We start from the raw sequence: 25770 nt of genomic DNA, 5'->3' as shown, positions 1-25770 counted from the left end.
CATGTTCTGCATCTTTGATGTTCAGTTTCAGCTGAGAGTGCATTAGATATTAAAGGCTAGTATAATGCCACTATAAAAAGGCAGTTAACTTAAAGATGGCACTGAGTTAGCTTTCTTTGTATCCCCGTATAAATTACGCATGGGGCTTGCGCAAAACAACTTTTATGAAAACATTAAGCCAGGGTGTCAAAAGTCTTGAAAGTGAAAGGCTATCACTACGACCCTAAACGCTTTACAACCTCACGCCCCATATTTCCAAATGACTCAGGTGCAAGACAGAGGCAGAAAAGGAAAGCCCCCATTTGCGTAATTTTCGCACTCGCTTGTTGATTTATTGCCCCTTTTTATGTATCCCGCAGCCGCACTTTTACAGCGCCCGCATAGACACAAGAGAGATAGACTACACATTCTCACAGAGGCACACACACCTGTGTAAACGACATCACTTGACTGTCAATCCCCACATTGATCTTTTTACCATCCTTTGAACAGCACAAGAACCATAGATCCTTAATTGTGGTCTTTAAAGACAAATCAAAGACACTGACGCTTCAAAGTGGAGAGATCTTGTAAGAGGATCAGGGAATAACAACCTCAAGAGGGGAATAAGAACTGTTTGAACTGCAAAGCTCCAAAAATACCCGAACACATGAAACTTACCATAACTCATGATGTAAACTGTCAGGTGTGTCGTCGCAGCTGAAGTCTATAACCAACAACACTAACATTTATACTAACGAAATGGTCAAATGATGAACAAGCCAACCCCCCAGGCCATGACCTTATCGTGAAATGTATTGTTTGATTTATTGGCCAGTAGAAACAATATTGATGATTCTGGAATGTGAATAAAGTATTGACGCCTTAAACGAGGCTAATGCTCAAGGTTGGATAACTTGTGGCTCTTATCTGATTGTGCATATTTGTCAAACCACATTTTTTTCCTCGATCTGCCTGCATAATATCAATATGCGCTTTTTAATCACGCCCATATAGTTTAGTGCAGACCTTTCACTGATTCACGTGTAAACCTGCAGCAACGGTGATATTTAAACTGGTCAAACTCTGTGACTGAATCGGAGCTTTTGAGCGTTTTTGTCGTGGCAGTTGCACAGAAGGACCATGTTGTTGAGGCCCTGCCACAGATGACATTGATTTTGGCCACTACTGACACGCGCTTAGCTCGAACACACCACGGCACGCGCTCACAGCTGCCTCCTCCCCTGGGAATCACGTTGATAGATGATTGAAGGTGCAGAGGTGTGTTGACGTGTTTGTGTTTGTGTGCGTGTGCGTGTCTGTTTGTGGTGTCCTGTGCTAGATGCAGATTATTTCTTACGCACTCACCTCCACATGCGCGTAAGGTTGGCGTTTGCTGCGTGGTTTAAGTTGTCGTAAAGTGCTGAGTGCAGCCGCTGCGCGTCTGTGGGCGGCTCTCCTCAGCTGTCCATTACTTCATGAATATTAATGAGCCTCGAAGAATAACTTTCTAAAGGAGACAGAATCGATTGGAATCGCCTCCAGGCTGATCAGATACTGATGTATTGGATATCGATCCAACCACAATGAAGATGTCAGTTACAATGCCACATTTCCACGCGCACTTATAGGCACTGGTCACGTGGCTTTTATGGAAAAATAATTCAAGCTTAAGCTGGTTCTGGTTTTTGACATGAAAAAGAGAGGAAGGTCAAGCATGAAGGCACCATATATAGAATTCATGAAGAAGGAGGAGGAGGCAAGGAGGCCCCCAGGGTTAGACCCACCACCCCCAACACACACCCACACGTGCCACAAAGAAATTACAACCTAATCGAAAGCTCGGGTAATGGAAAAACTGAATATGTAGCCTAGAGGTTATTAATGCAAGTGGTCTTCAAACTGTGGGGCCTGGGATCAGGGATGCTCTTTTAAACTATTGGAACTACAGAACCAAAACATGTAGATTCCAACAAACAATTTATTTGAAATTATCATGTTTTGAGCAAACAAGACTTTATTTTAAAGTGTTGTCACAAATCTAATTAACTCATTACTTAGCAAAGATTTGTGTCAGGAAGTGTTTTATCACATTGCTTTCCTTGTGCCAGTTCCTGAGAACATGTGCTTTTCAGGCTAAATAATAATTATGTAATTTTATAACATTTTAAACTTTTGAGGCAATTAAGTTAACTTTTACTTCAACTGTTATTTTGGACTCATGGTCAAAACACAAGAACAATAGTAAATGTTTTAAAAAGACATCCACACCAGTATTTCTACATCTTGTATCGATACATTGATGGGTTTATTTTCTATTGATGACATATTGTTTGATCTGTTTGTAGTTTCAGTGCATAGATTACAGTGTCTTAATGTGTTAACAGACTCTCCCCTTTATTCTCTCAGCTTCAAAGTCACACTAGTTAACGCCTTATGCACAGGCTTATCACACATCTTTGATATTTGTTTGATACATGGTTTCTATTGACTGCTTTGATCTTGATTAAAGTAGACAACACAATGAGCAACAATTAAACCTCATTCAAATCTGTCACTTTGATTTAATCAGTTAACTTAATGCACAAGTTTGCATGATGTTTTATAACAAATGATAATAGTACCTGTGTTGTGTAAACTTGGAAACTATAAATTGGCACAGAATGGATGTGAGAGTGAACGTCTGTTTGTCTCTGTCTCTGTGTTAACTCAGCGACAAGCTGGTCTTTGTCCAGGGTGTACCCCACCTAAGGCCCATAGTCACTCGGATAGGCTGCAGTCACTGGCGGTAAATAAATACATATATATCACCAGAATTATTAGACTACTCATTGATTGATCCAGGGCAGCTTCTGTGGACACATCATCTTTTAAAAGGACCCTGGACAGAGAGCATCTTCCATGGGTCACAGCATCAGCATCAGCAACATTGGGACTCCTCCAGTTCTCGCGATGACGCCCATCAACAGCCGCGATATTTCTGCGCCTGTAGTTTACAATCCTGGCACCAGAGCCACAACTGCAGCAATGGCCGCCTTCCGCAGAGTGTCTGTCCTGGCCGCGAAGTTAAACCTGCGGTCCGCGGCGAAACACGAACTCACGGGCGCACACACGGCCGGAGGCAGGGGTCGGGGGTCTTTGACAGCTGCTGTGTGTCTGGCAACCGGAGGTGTCGTGGCGTATTATTTCTACAGTGATCTGACGAGCGACAGAGCAGGGAAGAGGATGGAGAGACGCGGCATCAATGGACAGGGTTTATTGCCTTACATCCCCACAGTCGAAGCCAAAGATAAGGTAAGAACAGAGTCGGTCAGTGTTTATACATTAACATGATCCGTCTCACTGTCTTGTATAAGTGGGGGCACAATAATAGAGTGCGTATATTTGTGGAGGATATTTTCTAAGAACGCACTAAATAATCGGTGGTATCCTTTCGTGCGTCATATTGTCTAAATTTAGCACACCGGCAGTTCTCATTTGCACAAGTCTTAAGTCTTGTTTTGAAGGTGTGGTTGAACTGTTTTTTTCTGTCCCGGCCCAGAGTAATAGTGTCATTCATTCCCCGCTGCACGCCCAGTGGAAACAGTTTCTCACAGTTTGGCTGCGGACTGCGCAGTTGCGAATGTGGCGCTCTCCACGCGCGCTGGTGCTGAAGTCACTGCGCGCATCGAGACGTTGATGCTTTGCATAGAAACCGCCCTGAGTCTGCTGACATCACTAGTGCTATACACAGGTTTAGTATTTTATTTTTAAGATATTATTGTGAAAAGACATACATCACTGCTATTAACTATGGTGTAGGCTAATATTTTACACATATGTAGCAGTCAGTTTTAGGATGTGTTCACTATTGGGCCCTGGTTTGAGTTCAGTGTAGTCCACAGGTTTCGAGCCCTGGTTTAGTTTCAAATTTAGCTCCAGTTCAATCGTAATTCTGATCTAGTGTGAACGCACCCCTAGTAGCTAAACAAACATACAGAGTACATGTTCTATTACTAGTATTCAACTTTATGTTAGTTTTGCATCTACTTCTTGCCATTGAGGTATAAGTCTGTTGGCCAAAATGCACAACATTATAAAAGACCCAAAATATGCTCAGTTTGCAAAAGGTGCTGATGATGTACATTACAACCAAAAATGTCATGCATTTTTAAGCGAAAAAGTGCATTTTTATATGTCACAGAGTCTATCCATGGAGCAGCGTCTGAAAAACCACAGTCCCCACAAAGTTTCATGTGTTTTGTGACAAGCTGCGGCTGATCTGCTGAGAGTATGATAGAGGGCATAAAACTTCCATCTTCCATCACTATACACCTGGTAGTTCATTGTTAATCTTCAGTAAGGGCCACAATACACTATTTTTCTTCAGTTTTTATTATCAAAAGGGCAGGTCTGTGCAAATGTGTTTAACGTTTGCTAACAGCTGCCGCTTTAATTTAAATAATGTTTATTCCTCAAATGATTATCAGCAGAGGGTATTTGTTTACATTCTCATATTACACAGGTATAACAATAGTTAAGTAAAATATTCATGAATAGATTTGTGCCTTAGAGTCATCTAAATCAATGACAAGGCCACCTGATAGACATAAAAAAAAACATACAGAACAAGCAAACACACTAAAATAAATACAGTTTGTCCTAAAAATGTATAAGGTGCATAGCAACAAATACCAACTTAGAAATTTCTCATTATATTTAATTAGCATATAGATGACTTTATCAAATACAAAAGATATTGATGCATGTAACTATAAAGCTCCTTTTCATTAGTGAAAGTAGCTCTGAGACTGAGCACTAACCAAGAGATGGCTAAGTACGGATGCAATGGCGATGTCGTGCTCTTCACTACTTTGTCTCAGGATGGGACGAGGTCAAATCATGGCTGACTGGGGACTATTTGAACCCTGGGCAGATCAAAACCTTTTACCCCATGAACAGTTTCTTTCCCTCTGCGGATGGACTCATCAACACTTTATAACAAAGCTTAATCTATTTTCAGTGCATGTTTTGCACTGTTCTGTCCACACTGTCTATTTAGTCAATTTTATTTTTATTTTAACCTTATTTAATGCATGCATTTTATTTGATTATAGTTTATATTTCACTATTAGTATTCATTGTTTTATGTAGCACTTATAATCTGTGATTTTTTCTCAGACAATGGCAATAAAATATTTTCTGAATCTGATCTATGCCTTGGAAATATCAGGTTTCACATTCAAGAACTCTATAATGTCATCAAAAGTAAGATTTTCAAAAGTACAAATGCAAATGACAAAATTCACAATTTAAATAATTGATTAGCTCCAGGATCTCACTTCACCACACCAAAAACTCCAGATTAACAAAAGACACTTTATTCTCCCTCACCTCTCTGATGTGTCGCCTCATACAGTAGATTACAGTTTATACTCGTCTCAGTGGAGCTCCTGCCTTCTCCCTGTGCCCTGAAACGCCCCCACAGTGAAGCTGCATCAGAGTCTTTTGAATGCATGTGCGCGCTCATTTGCCTTGGTGCACCAGGCCCTGCAGTCAAGGCAGGTTTAAATTTTGGAAAGCCTCTGTTAATTACGGCGCCACACGCAGCACAATCTGTCCTTATCTATTGCAGCTAATCAAGATGAAACCTCTACACCTTACACACAAGCACACACACACACACACACACAGAGGCGCACACACACACACAGGCGCACACACACGCACGCACGCACACACACACACACACGCACACATACACACAGGCGTCCGCACACACACACACAAACACACACACACACACAGGCGCACACACAGGCGCACACAGACAGGCGCGCACACACACACACAGGCGCGCACACACACACACACACACACAGGCGCACACACACAGGCGCACACACACACACACACACACACACACACACACACACACACAGGCGCACACACAGGCGCACACACAGGCGCACACACAGGCGCACACACACACACACACACACACACAGGCGCACACACAGGCGCACACACAGGCGCACACACAGGCGCACACGCACACACACGCACACACACACACACACACACACACACAAACACACACACACACACAAACACACACACACACACACACAGGCGTACACACGCACACCAATGCTAATCAAGAAGTCTGTGTGAGAGAGTGCTCTCCCTGGAGATGTTGCGTGTTATAATCATTGGAAGTACATTTTGTGCGATGTCAATAATAGTTTTATGTTTTATGTGACACAATAAAACACGCTTTGCTGAACCCAACCTATAATGATCATTTTAATAAATTCTCAATGTGCATGCTATTGCTTAATTAAAATGAATTTGTATTGAAAAGAAACACATTTTTCGATACATTCTTGACAATTAACAATGACTTTGAGTTGCAAGAAACCAATCTCATTATTTCATAAAATCAACATTTTACACAATGTCACATAACATAATTACAATACATAATACACAAAATATACATAAGTTCATGTTGAGATGTTTCTGTTGTTTCTCTCTGCACAGAAAACTGCTCGATTAATTACACACGCTGCAATTTCTGCATTTCACTTAGCCTAATGTTTTGTGTATTATAATAGGTATTTCAGCCTAGTACTTGTGATGTGTGTTCTGTACACTAATGCTTGAGGTGTGTTTTTGTAACGTCCGCAGACAGTTGGGTTCGACTTTGAGACCGGGGATGTGCACATGTCGTCTCATGAACATCGATTCCGGATCTTCAGTTCCGTCGAATACGAAGGACAGCTCTACATGACGCCTCAAAACTTCATCGAGTCTGTGACCATGAGTGAACCCAGGAGTAAGTACAGACGCATTTGCAACATACAATATGCATTTATCATCATGAGTCATGTCTGTGGTAATGTTTAATGTGGTTTTTCAATGACTGTGGGTTTGGGACAGCCATAAGGACATCCCATAATAAATTGATCAATTGCATACATAACATTGAAGAATTTTATGCCATGATTAAGATGCCTTAAATACTTACACATATCAATCCCCATCATTTTTAATAGGGATTGAACCAACACTTTGACATGTTAATTGCACCATTTGTGTTTGAATAATGTTATAAAATGTAATATGCTACTAATATATCATACTATAATGCATAATATATTTTCATCAGAGATGACAGAGATCATTTTAGACTTCATGTCAATTTTGTTTTATATCGATGAACCCATTTGAAGAGAAGTTAAACCTAAACCCTGAATCTCTCAATGTGAACCCAAACAATTGAATATGTCAATTCTGCTGATAATGCTTTCAACCTGTAAGGGACCGGGGGTCAGGGACAGAACACTAACAAAGACCACACAAGGGAAACCGATCAGACCAGCTGTCTGACAGTAACAATGACAGTAACAATGGACAATGAATACATAACGAACTCAAGGGAATTAAATTAAGCTATATCAATCAAATACTAAATATATTAAAATATGCTAGCAAAATATTGTAAATAACAAATTCCAATATGTACCACAAATTGAACACAAACTCCCCAATCTGCCTGCCATGGTTCAGGCCTTAGTGCTGGATGAGTCGCAGCTCTGCAGGTTGACTCCGGTCCGAGGTGCGGTTCAGGACCCGCACAGGTCCTGGCAGACTTTCCTGTAGCACTGACCGCCGAGCGTTGTGGCCGCGGGTCAGCGGAAAGAATCCTCAGGAAGTGTTCTCGCTCGAAACCACGTGAATCTGCGTGGTATTTGTCAAAAAGAGACCGCAGTGAACCAGAGTTGGTGTAACAAGCAATCTGCAATTATCCCGTACGGCTCCCGAACTGCACGAGCACTGGAGTCAGTGTACGTGAGGCGTTAGTGTGGGGGCAGCTGTCACACTCCCTAAACCATTTATTTTTTAAATACTACTTATTATGTACTAGTGTCCAGACATGTTTGTTATTGTTACAAATCTTGATTTATAACTTGTTTTTATTGTGCAGATTCTGCATATGCATCAGTCAAATAGCAGTCTCAGCTGTTTTCTTTCAAACCATGAGTGTTTTGCCTTAGAGCTGAATCTTCCAAAAACTACACATTTATCTGTTTGAAGTCTTGTGGCGGCCATTTCTTTTTTGCTGTCAGTTTTAAAATATTAGTCCTGGGCAGCCAGCCTCTCGGCAGATGGCTTTACGGCTATTGTTTAGTCTGAGTTTAACATTAGACCGGCCCACTCTGACATGCCTGCTGTACCTCTGTACACTTAACACTTGCCTTGCCTTGTCTTGCAGAAAATAGACACATTGTAACTTTAGTTTTGCAATTTACTCTATTAAAAAGAAGAAGAAAACATTATGTGGCTCTTGTGTCTTTTGCGTATAATTGCATTGCGTGCAAACAGTGCACCTGTCTGTGTGTGTTTACGTCTGCCCCTACTCCCTGACATATGATACGGCCTCACAAAGGCCTCTGCAGCCTACATCCTCTAATGCGCCCTTTGAAGTTGAATTAGATGAACCTTGTTGTATAAAACAGAACAAAAGTTGTATGCCATTTTACCGGGACATTCCACACACTACAAAGCCAAGCATGGGGCACTTTAGACACTACAAATGGGGCCGTAATGATGACAAGTGTATACACTGAAGAGCTCAGAGTGTGTGTGTCTGTTGTGACTGTACGCAGCACATTAAAACCCGTTGCTAGATCATACAGATGCTATCAGAGCAAGCCCACCCAAACGCTCCTCTCTTCTTTCTCTTTGGCAGACAAGAGGCCCTGGAAGTCCCTGACCAAACAGGTGGGAAACTCACTAGACAAGCTTCTCCTTTTTTCCAAAGTTGCAGGAATCTTTGCATGTTAAGTCTTTCCAAGGATACATTTTGGCTGCTAAGACTTTGCTCTTCCTCTCCAAAATGTGATAAATAATTACACATTTCTTAATGGCTTAACTCAAATCAGATTGTGTTCAGTAGTTATGCATTAAATTCATTATTATTCACTTCAAAGCTCATGTTTTGTGTGATTAGTGTCCCTATCAGTATAATTTTTCAATAAATTAATCTCCAAAATGTCCTTTGGAAAATCTTACCGTACATCATTTATAGAATCACAATTTAACTTGTGATGCTACATCTGTCTTAATCTGACAATCTGGCTGTTGGATAATAGTATTCTTTATGTATTTTCTAAACTGTGAATTACAAATGTCATCACTCAAAAATCAATTTTAGATTTGAACATTGAGGACACTGGATATGAAGTTCTGCAAACTCCCCTCTCTGTATCTCTGCCAGTTTCTCTCATTTCCACATCTGATATTTCTGTCTAAAACTGTACAAACTGTACAAAAATAGCTGTATGTTGTTGGTGGTCAATTCTGATTACATTTTTTGCAGGAATTGGAAAAGATTCTAACAGACACTCCGCCAGTTTGGAAAGGAACATCCAAACTGTTTCGTAATCTCCGAGAACGAGGTATGAGCACTCAAACAATGATGAGTAATGATAAAAACCCCTAACACATAACTTTAAAATTCCTGAACAATAATACATTAGTTTAAACATAAATACCTTATATGTTGATGACATTTTAGTAAAATTTTATTTTTTCAAAAACAAAGCTTTACTGGTGGTACTTTGCAGCACAGTAATAGCATGATAACAGGACAGCAGCATGAGAACTTTCCTCCGGCTGCTTCGGTTTCCTAACCTCTAAAAAACATGTACAATAGGCTTCCCTCTTGGGCCGCAACTCTCCTGAAAAAGAGATTCTACATTGCTGCAGGACTTTCCGGGTTGAATAAAGGTCAATAAAATGTAATGGAAACAGGACAATTCTGTCGATCCGTCAATCATTCTGTGGCAGTATGATTTATCTTAATCTATTATGAAGACTGTTAATTGCCAGAAAACATAGTTTGTTTTTATCAGCTCCAAAATGCATGTATCCCTTCTTTGCCTAGTTACCTTCTTATTATCTCTTGTGTGACATTTTCAAACATCCTTTAGTCTGTTTACAGTGAAAAGCTGCAAGGCAAGTTTAGTTGTAGAGCACAATTCTTACACGAGGCAATTCAAAGTGCTTCACACGACAAGGAAAAGTGCATTAAAATCACAAAATGATAAAGACATAAAAGGTCATATAAGTGCATATAAAATCCTTTCAGTTATATGCACAGCTAAACAAAATTGTAACATTTCCATTGCATATTCTTACCAAATCTATCGAATGTGTTGTTCAAAGTTTAGTACAATACAGTGTGTTGTGCATATTGTATGTGTGAGTGTGTGTGTGTCCCTGTAGGTGTCTTTAATCCGGGTTTGGAGCCATGCTGTCCCTGTTTCGAGCCAAACTACCTGCTGAAAAGACTAAAAATAAACCTCCTCTTCTTTCCTCTTTTTAGTGAGGACTGAAATACATCACGGCGGAGGCAGGAGACTGTGCAGCATGAGTGTCCCTGCAGTGATAATTAACCACACTCTTGAGTTAAATATAACCAGTCATGTGCAACACAGCTCCAGTTTTTTGTCTACACAGCAACGCATCTCACCTGTAAAATGTTTAAGTCTAAAACAACTTTATGAATGGATGAGTAAAATGTTACTGAATTAGGCAGTGGTTTCTAAAACTTTTCACTTTCTGCCCCAAACTGACATAGGAAAATGGGCGGTAAAAACAAACCAAAGAATGTTGAATGTTCAATATTCAAATAAAAGTTGAAGGCAGAAGAATAAAGAAAAGAGTAAGACTATCCCATTTCTTTATCAAAGACAGGGACATTGTTTGGTTCAGCTGTTGATGGCGTCAGCCCAGGACCACACGCAGAACACACACATAAAACATCCTGCAATGCCCAATTTAATTCTTTTCCTTACAGAAATATTGGTTTGTTTTCACTTGTATCTCGTACGGCCCATCCTCGCTGTATTTTGCGTGTGTTGGTGTCTGGGCATGCTTTCGTTCGAGGACCTTGATGAAGGAGGGCAGTCAACATCCTTGAAAGAGCTTTACATTTCTGAGCTTGAGAAAGGCTCAGAAATGTGCGGTGTCACGGAGAGGAATGCACAGTGCTGTTTAACCAGACGGTGCATGTTTGGGAGCTCTGTCCTGGCACTGTCAGGTCAGTGATGTCCCCTAGAGGCGGCGGATGTATCGAAAAATGGATAATATCAAATAATAATTGAACTATGGTTAATAAAATATGTTTAAGAATATGCAAAATTACATTATCAGGCTGAAAAAAGAGCCCATTAAAACAAATTTGGAGCCTTACAGTCAAATAAAGGTATAAGTGACATCCCCCTTCACTTAACTTTATGATTAATATGCAGTGTGGAAATTGGCATGGAATATCAGGTGCAAAAAACACGTAGAGCTGCAGTAGATATCCTTTACTAACAATCCAATTATTAACATGGCTGCTTTGGTTTATTTTGTGCCATTGCTATTTATATGATTTAATGGATCTAGTTTTTAATCACCAAATTAAATAACCATAAATTGGGTTCTGCTTGGTCTGCTTTGAAGAAGAATAATTTGAAAAAAAAAATCTAAAGCAATGGTTTTTTGGCATCCTCTATCTACCACTTTCCCACCAATCTAAAATAAAACCCCCATGTAGTATAGCGCCCCCCTTTGATGAATGCAATGCAAGACATTGGTTCAAGCTCTCATTTATACTATACTCCACTTTACTGAAACATGTTGGCCACTATTAATTATTATTCACCCTTACATTAATCAGGAACAAATCCCTTTGCCCAGAAGGCACTTGATCCACTGAAGGAGAGTTAGTGCAAACATGTTTTGTATATTTCAGAAACCCGAGGAGTCAGTGAGTGTGTGACCCTGGGCTTCTGTGGGCTCGGGCTTCACAGGGAAAAGGGACTTTGGTTCCAGACCAGCTCCTTGGCACAAAGCGGTCAAGCATCAGGAACACACAAGGCGCACACTACTTTTTACTGGTGTCATGTTCGTCTACACTCACATTGTCGCACATGGGAAAGCGGTCTCCCGTAACACTCAGGCCACTCACCCCGAACTATCTGAGCCATCAGACAGAAAGCGAAAAAAGGAGGCCAAGGGAGATGAGATGGGTCTACAAAGATTCCTAAATGGGCCCGAGGCAAGAAAGGGTCACCTCCTAAAACATTTTTCACTTGCTTATCCAAACACAAACCCAAACCAATCTCTCTCTTTACTTTGGACACTCGGGGTGTAGAAAAAGGAACGGTGTGTGGTCAAATGGCTGTTGGCGGCTCGAAAAGACACATTTTAAGATGCTATCTTCATGAAAGGAAGGATTATGCGTGTGTCTTAGGAGATCTGTGTCCTTTGAACATCTGTAAACATTGTATGTGAGCTGTGTTTGACCTTTAACTCTTGCCTCTGTCGTTACCAGGTATTATCTCCTACACAGAGTACCTTTTCCTGCTCTGTATCCTCACAAGTGAGTCCAAGCAGACACTTCTATTAAAAACGTTTCACTTATAACGCACTATTCTATAAGACGTTACCAGATATTTTGTTTAGTGTAGACATGCATGTGTTAACTGAATACATTTATAACGTATGTTGGAAACCAAATAAGCAACACATTGTCATTAAGAATGTTACATTATCAAATTTGAGTGTTATAGTTAATGTGACAAAAACAATTCAACAATTATTCACGATTATTGAGACTGCTGTGAAATCTTTCTCTAGTCCTCAATTTTGTGACCAGCTTTACGAAAATAAAGTAAATGTGACAAGAAAAGACAAATGCAAAAAACATTATTATTATAGACCTGAATAATCACGATTATTGATTAACTAATCATCTCGACATCCCTTGTTATTCAACATAAGCAGTTAATCACACTAAAGAATATGTAACTGCAGCTGGTCTTGGGGATCACTTGTTTGATTGGCCAAAGGTTCAGTCAGTCATACAATTGATGGTTCTACAGTAAAATTATCATTTATTATCATTTAGATCAGGGATGAACCAGTGCGCTGTATCTACTACAAAATCTGTGTGTTTTAAAGAGCTTGTGCTCTTGTGCGCGCCCCATGTGCTCACCTTCTGCTTCTGTCCTCCAGAACCACATGCCGGCTTCAAGATTGCGTTCAATATGTTTGATGCAGACGGTAACCAGATGGTGGACAAGAGGGAGTTCTTAGTGGTGAGCACCAGATAACTGCAGCACATAACGTTGTTAGTACATTACAAACATTAGGGTTTCTATCGTCTTTTTGTTTGATCTTTTAGCTGCAAGAAATATTTCGCAAAAAGAATGAGAAGAGAGGACGAAAAGGTGATGCGGAAAAATCAGCCCAGTTGGTAAGAAAATAATTGTCATATGAGATCATATAAAAGAGAATTATGAATTTGAATATTTAAGCAGGGATGGCGCCAGGGGACATTCATTATCAAGTGTTCAAATTGCATCCACTTAATGTTCAAAATTAGACTAAAATAAAACAAGGAATACCACATTAGAGTTCATAAATCACCAAACTAAATTCAAACTTGTTTAAAACAGTGATGTCAACATGAAAGATTATGCTCCACTGTTACAAGTCTCTGAATATCATATTAGTGTGAACACCTGCACAGAAGACCTTAGTCCTCCCAAGAAAATACATTGCCAGGTTTTAAGAATCTTTAATTTGGATGTATTAAAATGACTCTACATCCTCCAAATGAAATAAACTCATTTGTGCAAGCTTTGAATGCGCCAGAAGGGATAATGGTGAATGCCAAAACCACACCTTATTTAATTTGCAGTATATTTCAAGTTGCTTAATGCAGTTTAGAGGAAAGTAAGCATTAGCTACAGGAGAAGGAACATTATAATATTTAGTTTTCAATATTAAAGAGTAATATAAAATAAGGGAGAATTTTTACTTTCTTTATTTATTGATTTGTTCAATGAGCTATTGATTACCATGGTAAATAATCAAATATTCCACATAGACCGCAAGATAATGTATAATTTGTTTATAATTGTCCCACTAGTATCATAAAGCAGAGTCAGTTCTGTACAAACAAAGACATAAAACTTGTTGTTGAGTTGTTTACACGGTTGCTAGCTGCTACTCAAATACAGAAAAATACAGTAAAATCATATACAGCTGTCCCCTTTAACACCTATGTCACTGATTGCAAATATGAAATGCTTAAAAGTTGAGCGCAGCCACAGACTTGAGGAATGCCGGGCGGTAATGTTAACTGTGTGTTGTAAAAGTGTGGCCCAGATGTGTTTTTGAGTGACACATCCTCCTGCACACTCTTTTCCCGCATGTACTAACGTGTACCTCTGCCTTCTCTCCTCCTCTCTGTCCCACTGTGTGAACGCATGTCCTCTTCCTCCCCGTGTCTCTCTTTCTCTGTGTCAGACTATGCAGCTGTATGGATATCAGGTTGCCCCCGTGAACAGCGTACGTATATCCAAACCGTATCTGTTCTCATTTACGAGCTCTGTCAATGTGATGCCATTATAACGGGGGGGAAACACATCACGGGAATTTACATTGACCAGGCATGACCAGTTGGATATGTATTTACCCATTTAGCCGACGCTATGTGGCCTCGCTGTCGAATACTCCTGAAATCCTCAAACGTGGCATTTTTTTTTCAGTATTTTACACATTCGCTTTGTTTCATAGGATTAAAGGGAATTAAAAAGGATAATAATAGATAATCTGTTGTATTCACTTGTTACTATCCTTGTTCAGTGCTTATAGCGCCATACAACTTAAACATTATTAGATTAGAAAACACAATGGATGAGGCACATAAACCATATTACCTCAAAATGTTTTTGTACTTTAAGAAACGTCTCTCTGTTTGTCAGCTGTTTTTGTTGGCAGTCTTTGAACCGAGCTTAACCCTGACCTCAACCACGCGATCACTGGCCGTCATGTGACAAGCGACCAAAGAATGAATGGACGAAACACAAAAAACTAAATTCAGGAAGCAGACTGCCCATCTGTCGGAGCAGCTCAGGAGGACACGGCAGGGTATTGGATACAGGGTCTGAAAAAAAAAGAAAGTAAATAAGCAAAATTTCATATTATAATGCAGACAGTAATTTGCATTGACTGCATTTTGTTTGCTGTCTAATTCCTTATGTTCCTCCTTAATTGTGTATTATAACTGAACAATGAATTATAAATGAACAACAATTATGAATGATTAACATGTTCAAAGTGCATACAGTCAGTGAATTGTCAATAGATTTTAATATAGAGGAAATGTGACATTGTTCATAATAAAATCAATTCTCCAAACAATCGAAGCATTTATTAATTAAAACTTTGTGGCGAAAATGCTGAACGATTAAAATAACTTAAAATGTAAAATCAAATCAAACAATAAAAGCATCAGGGTACTTGGCACTATTCTTTGTGTAGTAAATGTAATTTCAGTGTATACTTCCACTGCAGTTATTTCACATCGACCTGTGCTTCTATAAGAGTTTGCAGATCTCGAAAATCAAAACATAAATTGGATGGATTGACAATAATTTTGCCATGATAGACTGGAGTGGAGTGCGTTCACTGGCACAGGCGCACTCGTCTTGTCATGGCGGTGATGGATGGCTGCATTGTTACGCTGAAGTTAAGCGCGGAGGCCGGGGTCATGATAAAATGGCTGCCGCTGCCTTTTCCCTGGAGAGACGCTCAGAGTGGGTGGTCAGGGCCTCAGCTCCAACAGAGGAACAATACCCACAATATTAACCACACAAACACTCATTTATTTTTAACAGTTTTCACTCTGTGACGCTGTAACTTATTTGTAATATTTCATTTGCTTTAGTTTAGTAATTGTAATATTCTAAGTGAAAGGATTATTTCAGGCAATAACTCATTAATATAAATAACGTTACAATGTATCTTTTACAACATTTATGTTTTAATCAAATTTTAGTCTAATGAATTTTGGTGACGCAATCTTTCAGAACCACTGCCCCAGCCAAGGTCGTAAGTCCATTTATTGAACTAATCGCGTACAAAACATGGCTGTTCATCTTCAGTATGATAGTATTTTTATTTTATATTATCTTCAACCTGTCACGGTATTTTTATGACTTATACACCTGGAGAACAGTCGCTATAGTTCTTACCCTGGACCTAGTAATGCGGCCCTAAGTTGTATGTAGTAATCGCACTGTAGTAATCACACTGACCTTGGCCCTGCTTGACCGCCCCCACAGGTGCTTAAAAAAGCGAGTCAGGAGTTTGTGGCGCGGAGTTACTGGGACGTTGTGAGGCGAGGGGCCAGTCAAGTCCTGTTTTCTGACCTGGCAGAGGTACACAGACCCCAAGTCCTCTGTCCCATCACCTGTGCCCATCCCACATGAGTTGTTTCACCCTCTATGTTTACATTTGACCCTCATCCATGTTGTACCTTCATCAATAGTGGCATAAGCGCAGACAATTATAGTGGAATAATAGTCATCTCATTTTCAGATATACTTAAATATATATAAATACTTACTTACAATTGAAAAAGTAAACTACAATGAGCACACTGGCTTTTAGTTTGACTCTTGGCTTTGCTGAAAACTAACCTTTTCTCTTTTCTTTTCTGACAAATCTATTTTTGAACGAATTACATGTTTTGTTTGTTGTTGTTTTTTTTTTTTTTTTTAATCCATCCTGTTTCCATTATGTCCCAAACGTTCTGTTCTGTTGTAGGTTCACTTTCTTCTTGCCATCCCATTCTGCCTCACTCAATATTTAACATTTTCCATATAAAATGACCAGACTCCAAGTTTCCAGGTGCTTTAATAGTGACTAATGAATAAATATGGTCAGTATTGAAACATATAAATGACAGAACTCCGTCAATGTATATTTTTTATTGTCAGTCTTTAACCTTTTCCGGGTGTATCATTTTGTCTGCTCATTATGCTTCTTGTTGTGAAAGTGTGCTGTGTCTTGGTCCCTTTGTGTGGCAAGTGTGGCCGACTCGTGTCATTCCTTTTACAGTGAACAACGTGTATTATTCAAGGCAAATACTGTCACCGGATATTTATCGCTTTTCCTATTCTGACCAGGCTATTGTTGGTTCAGTGGAAGTTCACGAGTGGCCTGCAATGACTAACAACGGCTAACACAGAGCGAGTTAGCGGTATGTCCGCAGGCTAATGATAGGCCGCGTGCTTTAGTGTTAGCGGAAACATAGGTGGAGGTAATGACAGTGGAGTGTAATGAGGCTGACCTTGTAGTTACTCTCTGCTGCCTTTCATGTGCCGCAGACGGACAACAGACGAATTAGACGATGGCGAGACGCAACGTTTGAGCGGAGTTGTGGGATAGTTTGTATGAGGTGTCCAGTCATGACTTGGGATCATCTGTTTTATACTCTCCATAAGAGGTTGTAAGATAATAGGCCTTCGACTTGCCAGTCCCAAGGATAGATATGTGGAGAACTTACTAAAAAGCAGATGATTTATATGGAGGAATATTTATGGAAGCAAATACATATACAAATAAATGTCCAGTCTACTGTGGAACTCAACATTAGCTGTGATTTCAGAAGTACATTTCTCATTTGTTTTTGTCATACAATAGTTCAAATATTGAGAGTTAAACGGCACGACGAATGTAAAGTAGCTCTTTGGCGTCCATAGTGTGGTTGTTTTCAGTCTAAAAAACATCGGCAAATTGTTTTAGTAATTTATCGGTTTATAAAGTTTCAAAAACGGATTTTAAATATAATTGTTGGTCTCAGAGCTAATTAGCCCCGAACTTTAAACATTCCATATCCTGTTTTTCCAATGGGAAAAATGTAAAATTCAAATTTTGTATCAATGAATCAACAAATAATGAATATAGAGTTTAAGTGTGCACTAAGTAACGTTTCTGTTGGACGTCCCGCCATCTGCTCGTGCCCAAGGAGAGAGTTTTGCCGTAAATGTTCCCATTTGGCATTGAACTAATCTAGTAGGAGACGCCACAGGCCAAGTTACTAGTCATATCTGTGGAGAGGCGAGCCTGCTCAGTGCAAGAATGCAGTTTTTCAAGGTTTTTCTGAGAAATAAGACCGTAAGATGGATAAGATTAATGCCATACTGTGGGACATTCCAAGCAGAGCAGTAATATCTCCACGGGCTGAAGCCGGTGGATCTCTCACCAGAAAAGTTACATAGTGCACCTTTAAGTTCGATTATAAGTTCAACAATCAACATAACAAGGAGCCTAAACATGGAATATGTTTAAGGTTATGACTCAGACTTGATTCAATTCTTAATCAGAACCAGAACAAAACTTAACTAATTGTGCTTTGGGGATTGGTGCAACATATTGGGCATTCATAGTAAAGTATCAAGAATAAAAATAGACTAAATCTAAGCACGAAATGGACAGAATAACAATAGCTCACTTATTGCATAATGTCAGTAATCAAATAAAGCTAGATAAAAATCAAATGACAATGAATGAAAATGTCTTACAATAAAACATGAAGTAATTAGTCATCAGATGAACTTAACACAATAACGTGCGTGGGCAGAAGTGGGCTTGGGAAGTGCATTTAGGGGAAACGAGCGTAACCGCAGCAGCAGGTTGTGTTTAGAGGACAAAGTGTTTACTCAACAGATTAGTCACCATTACCATACCTCTGAGTCTTTGTCTGCACAAGGAGGGACTGAGTGACAGCAACTCACCTGCATGTTTGTCAGGTAAAGGAAGTACAGACGGCTCAAAACGACAGCGCCACAAAGCAGAAAAGAACTCTGGGTAATTTGAACCGGGCCACAAAGAAAGCGAAGGAAAGACGTGATAAGAGCTAAAAGAAATAGTTGGTTGATAGGGGGTACACACACACAGAAAGAAGAGAGCGGGTCGTGGGAAGCGAAAAGTTGTTTTTAATCCCTTCAAGGTGTGACTGACTGACACTGTGACCTGTGGCTCAAAGGGGAGGGTTAGAGAGAACTTGTAGCGCTCGCATCCGTAATTACTGCTTTTTTTTTTTTGTCCGCCGTGATCAAAGTTGCTCGAAGCTCGTAGACAGTGGCAGAGATGGACACGGGCGTAGACCAGGTGTCGGCTCGTGCCTTGTGGGCGTGAGAAACGTTACGTAGTCGCCAGGTGAGGTCACGCGAACGCCGCCGCACTTCCAGGAATGATGGAAGTCATTAGGGGCAACAGACTTCACACATGGGGTCTGGAGGATGCAGGAGGAGGGAGGGATGTTTGGGAAAGAACAACATCTGGAGGCTTGTATGATCAGTGAATGTGTCACTTAGATAAAACAGACTTATAACTGTAATTAAATACACGGTAAACAGTTTCAAGTGACTGTGACGGCTTTTCATGTTTTGACTAATTATTGCTTCATTTGTTGTGATTTGATAGTTTCTAGTAAACATTCATCATCAGCTCTAAAACTGAATCCCTCTGTCTATGTCATCAATAAGCGACATTTTATCTAAAATGTAGAGAAAATTTAAATACAACTGATACAATTTTCAATCATTTAAGGTGAAAAACGACAAAATCTACTTTTTGCTCACGTTGTGCTCTCTTAATGTAGCCTTTCAAATGGAAACAACAAAACTGTCCAATCTGCTCCTAAAGATGTTTTATTATTTCATTTAATCCACTCACACCCATAAATTCAAATAGGACTTTGTAATGTCAAAGGCCGTTTTCTTTAAATGCATTTTCTCCCATAGAAACATAAAGATCACCACTTAAAGAAGCACCTGCACACACCAAACTTTACTATCTTGTACTTCACAGAATTTAAAGGATTTGTTGATATCTACTTCTAATTTATTGAAATTGAAGTCTAAAAAATTAGGCTAAATTTGAATATTTACCATTTCAGTCACATCAAGTGACATCAAAACTAAACTAAATCAAAATCCTCTCTGTACATTTTTTTTATAACTAATATGTCAACAAAAGGAACCAAGAAATTTAAACCTGGCTCTGTCCAGTTTTCAGATTTCATTGTCCCAAATGTTGGCAATTTTTACACATAAAATGCCTTATTAGTATGTTTATTGCTTACATTTATGCGAGTAAACTGCTGGAGACATTTCCAATTGATATCTCTAGATTTAAGATGTAAGTTGTTATCTGTTATTATTATTTGTCAAATCATAACTATTGTAATTTATACAGATTTTAGCTCTTTCACTACATGTGTCACATCTGCTGCTCATGTCCAACCAGAAAGTGAAATTATTAAAAAATGGGGGGAAATAGTCAAATATTGAGTCAAACCTGTCATTTGTCGGCTGAATTCAAATTGTTTTAAAATAGTGGTCCTGAATCTAAGAGAGTTGCACAAAAAAAGCAAAGTCAAATTTGCCAAGGGGGCGGAGCATGTTTCTTTTTCAATGTGTTTGTAAACAATCATTGCCATTTTAATGCAGAGTTCCATGTATATTCTACTTTTAGAGTATACGAAACATGCCATACATTTCTTTAGTCATCCGTAATGCATTGTGGCACCAAACAATGCAGCTTCAACAACATCTGCCAGTGATGTTAGATCTGTGTCTTTAGTGAGTTCAGTAGTTTCACAAAATGCTGACATCCTGTTTGACATTTTCTTCTCGTCCCACGTTGGACTGTAGGATTATGTCCTCGAGGTAGAACCACGAATGGCATCGTGGTGATAATGAAACTTGAAGCAATCTGGATATGTTTATGGAAATGGCATAACTGCTCTTGTACTCTTTCGAGGGTCCTGCCAACCCACCAAGTCTTTTTCTTTCTGTTGGCACGGCTGATAAGAACAAAGGCTGTGGCTGGTGGCAAAAGAGAGAAAATGTATTATTTTCCCACGTCTGTTGGCTTAATTTTGAATTTAAAAACACCTTCTCTGTCATAATTATGAAAATTCTCAAAGTGAGCCTGTCAAATCAAAGTCAATCTGAATAGTCCAATTGTATTTATTTATTTATTTACTTGACAGAAAAGGCTGAATGTGACGCTTTTTTGCCTGTGTGTTTTTGTGTGCGTGTAACTTGTATTATCATGACGTTAGTAAAGATGTGCATGTGATGTGTGTTAATATTCACGCCCTCTTTGCTGTCCGTCTGCTTTCAGACTGCGGCTCACTGTTTACATGTTTGCTTGACCTGTCTTTGTGCATTTGTAACCTGTAAGTCGTGTTTCGCTTCGCTTCATGTCGCAATCGTTAATGCCGGTCTAGGCTGCTTATGGCAATCTTTTTTTTCCTGACCAATTTCTCGATATATTATCTTAAAAAAATGGAATGCCGGCTGCCTAGACTGGCCGGCCCAAGACATTACCCTGTGTGTGTACCATATGCATATTATAAGTTATCTGTTTTGTACTATAATAAGCATTATTAAACAACGCTTTGTGCTCGCCTGGCGCAGTGGTGCTGTTGATGAACACGCCCACTGCTTGTCCAAGTGTGTCTTTCATTCAGAAGCTTTACTCGTTTGTTTCTTCTCTGGCGATCCATAGCGCGCGGATGAAAACATCACCATTGACACGACGCTACTTGTCCATTTCTTCGGAAAGAAAGGAAAGGCAGAGCTGACGTTTGATGACTTTTACAGGTGATGCTGATGCTACTGCGTGATTTTACGCCAGTTTCCTGTAAACAATGATCAAGTAAAGAGTAACCAGGCAATAACTTGAAGCAGAAACAGAGTCTCTCGGTCTCTCTCAAAAGGTGGAAGTTTATTCACGTGCACAGTGGATAAACACCCTCTCTCACCCTAAGACAAGGTCGTTCTGTCCCTACCTAACTTTGCAATTACAAAGTACACCTTTTATAGGTGGTAACAAACATAATCACAACCCAAATCAGCTCAAAAAGAGATAGACCAGACTATCACGTCTGTGACGGTTCCAGCTCTCTCTTCAGAGGTTTAATCAAAGACCATTTCCACACCGAATCAGGTCCTGACGCATTAATTGATGATTAAGAGGCTTCGGACAGTAGATATTCAGTATAATCAGGACCCCATATTCTTATCCCATCTGCACACAGGAGAACAACACAGATATTAATTCTGTGACATGTCATGGCCTAAAACAACATCAGAATGACATGACATGACATGACCCATTTTCTGCCAATACAGTGACCAATTTGACAATCGCCGCACAATATTGTACTACTTCTGAACCTAATTGGGGCGTCATTTATGTGTTAACCATGTGTAAACTATGCAAAGAATAAAGAAATCCACAACAAAACATCAATACATTTAGTTATGACATAGTTACTGCTTCTGCTGGAAGTGCAATGAATTTGCAATATATTAAACATGAATTAATTGGATGCAATTGCACATTGTCATTGCTCTTTCCGTTCAGGTTCATGGACAACCTCCAAACAGAGGTGCTGGAGATCGAGTTTCTGACATACTCAAAAGGGATGACCACCATCAGTGAGGAGGACTTTGCCAAGATTTTGCTGCGCTTCACTAACGTTGAAAATATCAACGCTTATCTGGAGAACGTCCGACAATCTATCCCAGATGAAAAGGTAATGGTTTAATGTCAGTTTGTCCTTCAGTGTGCTCGGGCCCTCTCTGTTGGTGTCCTTGTGTTTTTAACAGGAACACAACCCATCATTTCATTTGACAGAAATCATCTTTCTGTACACATATTCTGTCTCTGTATTTCTTAAATTGTCCTCATGCGTTCCAATGTGTCTTTGTGTCCCTCTGTATTCTCTTTTCGTGCTGTGGAAGTAGCAGGTTTGTCTTTGTCTCGTAATGCACTGCCTGTGGGTACTTGGTCGCTGCACATTTAATTTGTTATTCATAAAAGGTTTTGAAAACTAATTTTCCTCTATCCATTTACACACATTTGATCAATGGAGCCATAATTCTGTTATTTGAACTTTCTTTGAGTTTAGCTTGGAACAAGGCACAAGGAGGGTTGGTATCATTGCAGTCAAGGCTAATACTTAACTGGAGCCTTGATTCTGCATCTCATCTGCATCATTCTGTGAAAACAGTGCACTTGGCATTGCAACCGGCCAAACTGATTCAAAGCAACTTGTGATTGTGGCATTACAGCTGTTGACATTTTCATGATTGACCCTCACTCGGACGTACAAAATGGGTACTTTCAATTTATTAAAACATCCTTTTTTGTATTTCAGGGAATCACATTCGATGAGTTCAGGTCATTCTTCCAGTTTCTCAACAACCTTGAGGATTTTGCCATTGCCATGCAGATGTACACATTTGCAGCCCGTTCTATTGGACAAGGTAGAATTATGTGCAAAACACTTATAATCACAACATTATAAGGACAGGTTGTGCTACATATTTCTATTCATAGGCTACCAGTTCATTGCTCTATGTTACAAGCAGGAGCTCCACCCAAACGGTCGATAATGCTACAGTCATCAAGCTAGTGGGGGACGTCTTTAGACTTCTGGAGTCCTTTGAATTTTTTTTCTACAGCTGTTAGCATTAGACTGCAAAAACACAACTTATGAATAAGAGAGCTTCTACTGGTACCAAATGAATATAATTAATAAATATAGTTGGTTATACAATATAGTAATGGTTAATATATTTAGTTTCCCCTTCAGGCCTTTCATTTCTTTGTGATGTAACGGTCGATTTGACATAACTCCAGGTAACGTGGGCTCGCTAGATTATATTGTTGTCGCAAAATATACAGTAGAACGTATTTATGCCGTAATGAGATCATTTTGGTTGGTGTCACTTGTTTGACTAAAAATGTAACGTGTTGTGCCTTAGATTTAATTAGGCCTTGGCACGATTACATTTTACATAAAGACCAGTACTTACTTTTTATTGATTGAGTGTTAAACCCCAGGAACTGCTCAATTAATTTCAAACAAATCAATGTTTTATCTCTTTCCAGATGAGTTTGCCAGGGCTGTATATGTTGCCACAGGTCTGAAGCTCACACGTCATCTTGTCAACACAATTTTTAAGATCTTTGATGTTGATCACGATGACCAATTGTCTCACAAAGAGTTCATCGGCATCATGAAGGACCGGCTACACAGGGGGGCACGGGTGAGACCCTTGTTAAGATAACACGATTTAAGGTGTATATTATAAGCCCTACTGATCAGCAGTATTCTTTTTAGGGGTACAAATCTGTTGAGCGTAGCACCTCATTCCGTTCATGTTTGAAGAAAGAGTTGGCTAACAGGTAGTATTTCGACTTCAACAGACTTTTCAGTTGGTATTTACTTTATCATCTGCTCCCTCTGCTCTAGGTAAAGGTTCAGCTTCTATGACGAGGACAACCAGCTCTGGGAAAAGACCAGAAATATGCATCTTATTTTATCCTCCAGAATGTTCCTCTTGTTTATGCAGTTTACAATATGCAAACATGGATATGATATTTATTTTATAAGCCTAGTTTAGATATGTTGTCCCATTATTGTCGATTGGCTGAGGTGTTCAGTCCTACTAGAAAACTGAATCACAGATCCAACCTTTGACATAGAGAATGTTTATTATGCTGCAATAGGCCTACAATAGCATAGGCTATTTGTCAATGATCAGGATTTATTTAATTGGTTATTTGTTTTAATAAAGAGTGTAAATACTATACAAACCTTACTATGCTAAAAAAAACGTTATTATTATTTTTTTAATGCTTGTATTAGACATTTACACACCCGTTTTATTCAAAGTAGGCTATTGCCTAATGATTTTAGCGGTATAAAACTGTGTTTGCCAGAGTGGTATTGGCAAATAATCGCCTCTACAATTTTGGGCAATAAAAAAAGTCTTAAAAAGCTGATGCTGCAAATGAATCCTTCCAGATACAGAGCACAAGAATAGATAATAAATATTAACGATTCAACACATTCCATTCCTGCTTTATTTTTTTTAATTAGATAATATATATGCTAAATTGTATTATAAGACCTCAGTAATTATTATTTTGGAGGCTTTGGCCCAGACCTGTTATGTAAACCAATGATGACTATGACTGTGCTATATTTCATTCAGTTATGTAAAAAAAATTAGAAATTGGTTGATTCAGAACGCACTTTGTAAATACTTAAGTGCGTCACAGTTGTTTTTGTGTACAACCACGTGCATGTAATAAAAGTTCGCAATCATTTGAAAGAGCATGCGCAAGTTTTTTGTTTGGAGCTGATGGAAACATGCAACTTTTGTCGATTATTAGACATAGCAAAACTTTAGGCTAAGAAAAAACATGTTTTAGCTTAACATTCAAAAGTCATTAGACGGTCAAGAGTCGTGAGACAATTAGACATTAGCCGAGTCGATGAGACTTGAGTTTTAGTTTGAGCAAAAACTCCTCGTCGACAACGCACTTTGAACAATTACTCACTATATTCTTCTTTGGTAAGTACATTAAAACATTTGTATGGGACTGAATTAGTAAAATAATTATATTTTAACGATAAGTCGCTTCCTAGTAGTCAAATGCTGATTCCTATGGTCAAATGCTGATTCCTATGGTCAAATGCTGCCACCTTGCGAACACAAAATGCAAGTGCCAGTTTATGAAAATGTATGGATCTTTTATTTTTTTCATTATATGGATTCTTTTACAATAATACACAATTCCATAACATGGTAGTTTGTATTACATTTCAAACGTTTCTCGGGATAAACATTAGTCGTCTCACTTTGTTTTCTAAGCGGAACTATAGTTGTGATAGCCTCCGCTCCGCACGGTAGCTTTAAAAAGACGGAGCGCTAGCGTTGCTTTGTTTTTAGCGTTTTAGCGTTCATAGATAGCACTAACTTATTCATGTACCAGATTACACTACTGTGGCCATTTTCCCAAATATTTCCATCGTTGGCATTAATGACCACTGGATCTTATTAGAAATAATGTTCGTATTGTTGT

At 39.2% G+C, this 25770-nt stretch overlaps 1 protein-coding gene across 7 annotated transcripts; it reads left to right on the top strand.

Annotated features, from left to right (window-relative positions):
* The first annotated feature begins 2966 nt into the window (after positions 1–2966).
* On the top strand, positions 2967–24350 carry micu3a (mitochondrial calcium uptake family, member 3a). 7 transcript variants are annotated; one of them, XM_072462540.1, is made up of 15 exons: positions 2967–3273; positions 6649–6796; positions 8714–8745; positions 9344–9422; positions 12350–12397; positions 13033–13115; positions 13202–13273; positions 14332–14373; positions 16152–16247; positions 21394–21488; positions 22255–22426; positions 23051–23159; positions 23788–23945; positions 24020–24084; positions 24152–24350. In XM_072462540.1, the coding sequence occupies exons 1-15, from the start codon at positions 3007–3009 to the stop codon at positions 24153–24155; spliced, it is 1470 nt and encodes a 489-aa protein (XP_072318641.1). In that variant the 5' UTR covers positions 2967–3006; the 3' UTR covers positions 24156–24350. The 7 variants fall into 7 exon arrangements, with proteins under 7 accessions (XP_072318641.1, XP_072318640.1, XP_072318644.1 ...); XM_072462539.1 differs by having other exon boundaries at positions 16152–16262; XM_072462543.1 differs by lacking the exon at positions 14332–14373.
* The last annotated feature ends 1420 nt before the right edge of the window (positions 24351–25770 follow it).

This window comes from Eucyclogobius newberryi, unplaced genomic scaffold (assembly GCF_026437365.1).
Source record: "Eucyclogobius newberryi isolate DKJ021-1_F unplaced genomic scaffold, fEucNew1.0.hap1 SCAF_4, whole genome shotgun sequence".
Classification (NCBI taxonomy): Eukaryota; Metazoa; Chordata; class Actinopteri; order Gobiiformes; family Gobiidae; genus Eucyclogobius; species Eucyclogobius newberryi.
This window is presented reverse-complemented; position numbering and strand designations above follow the sequence as displayed.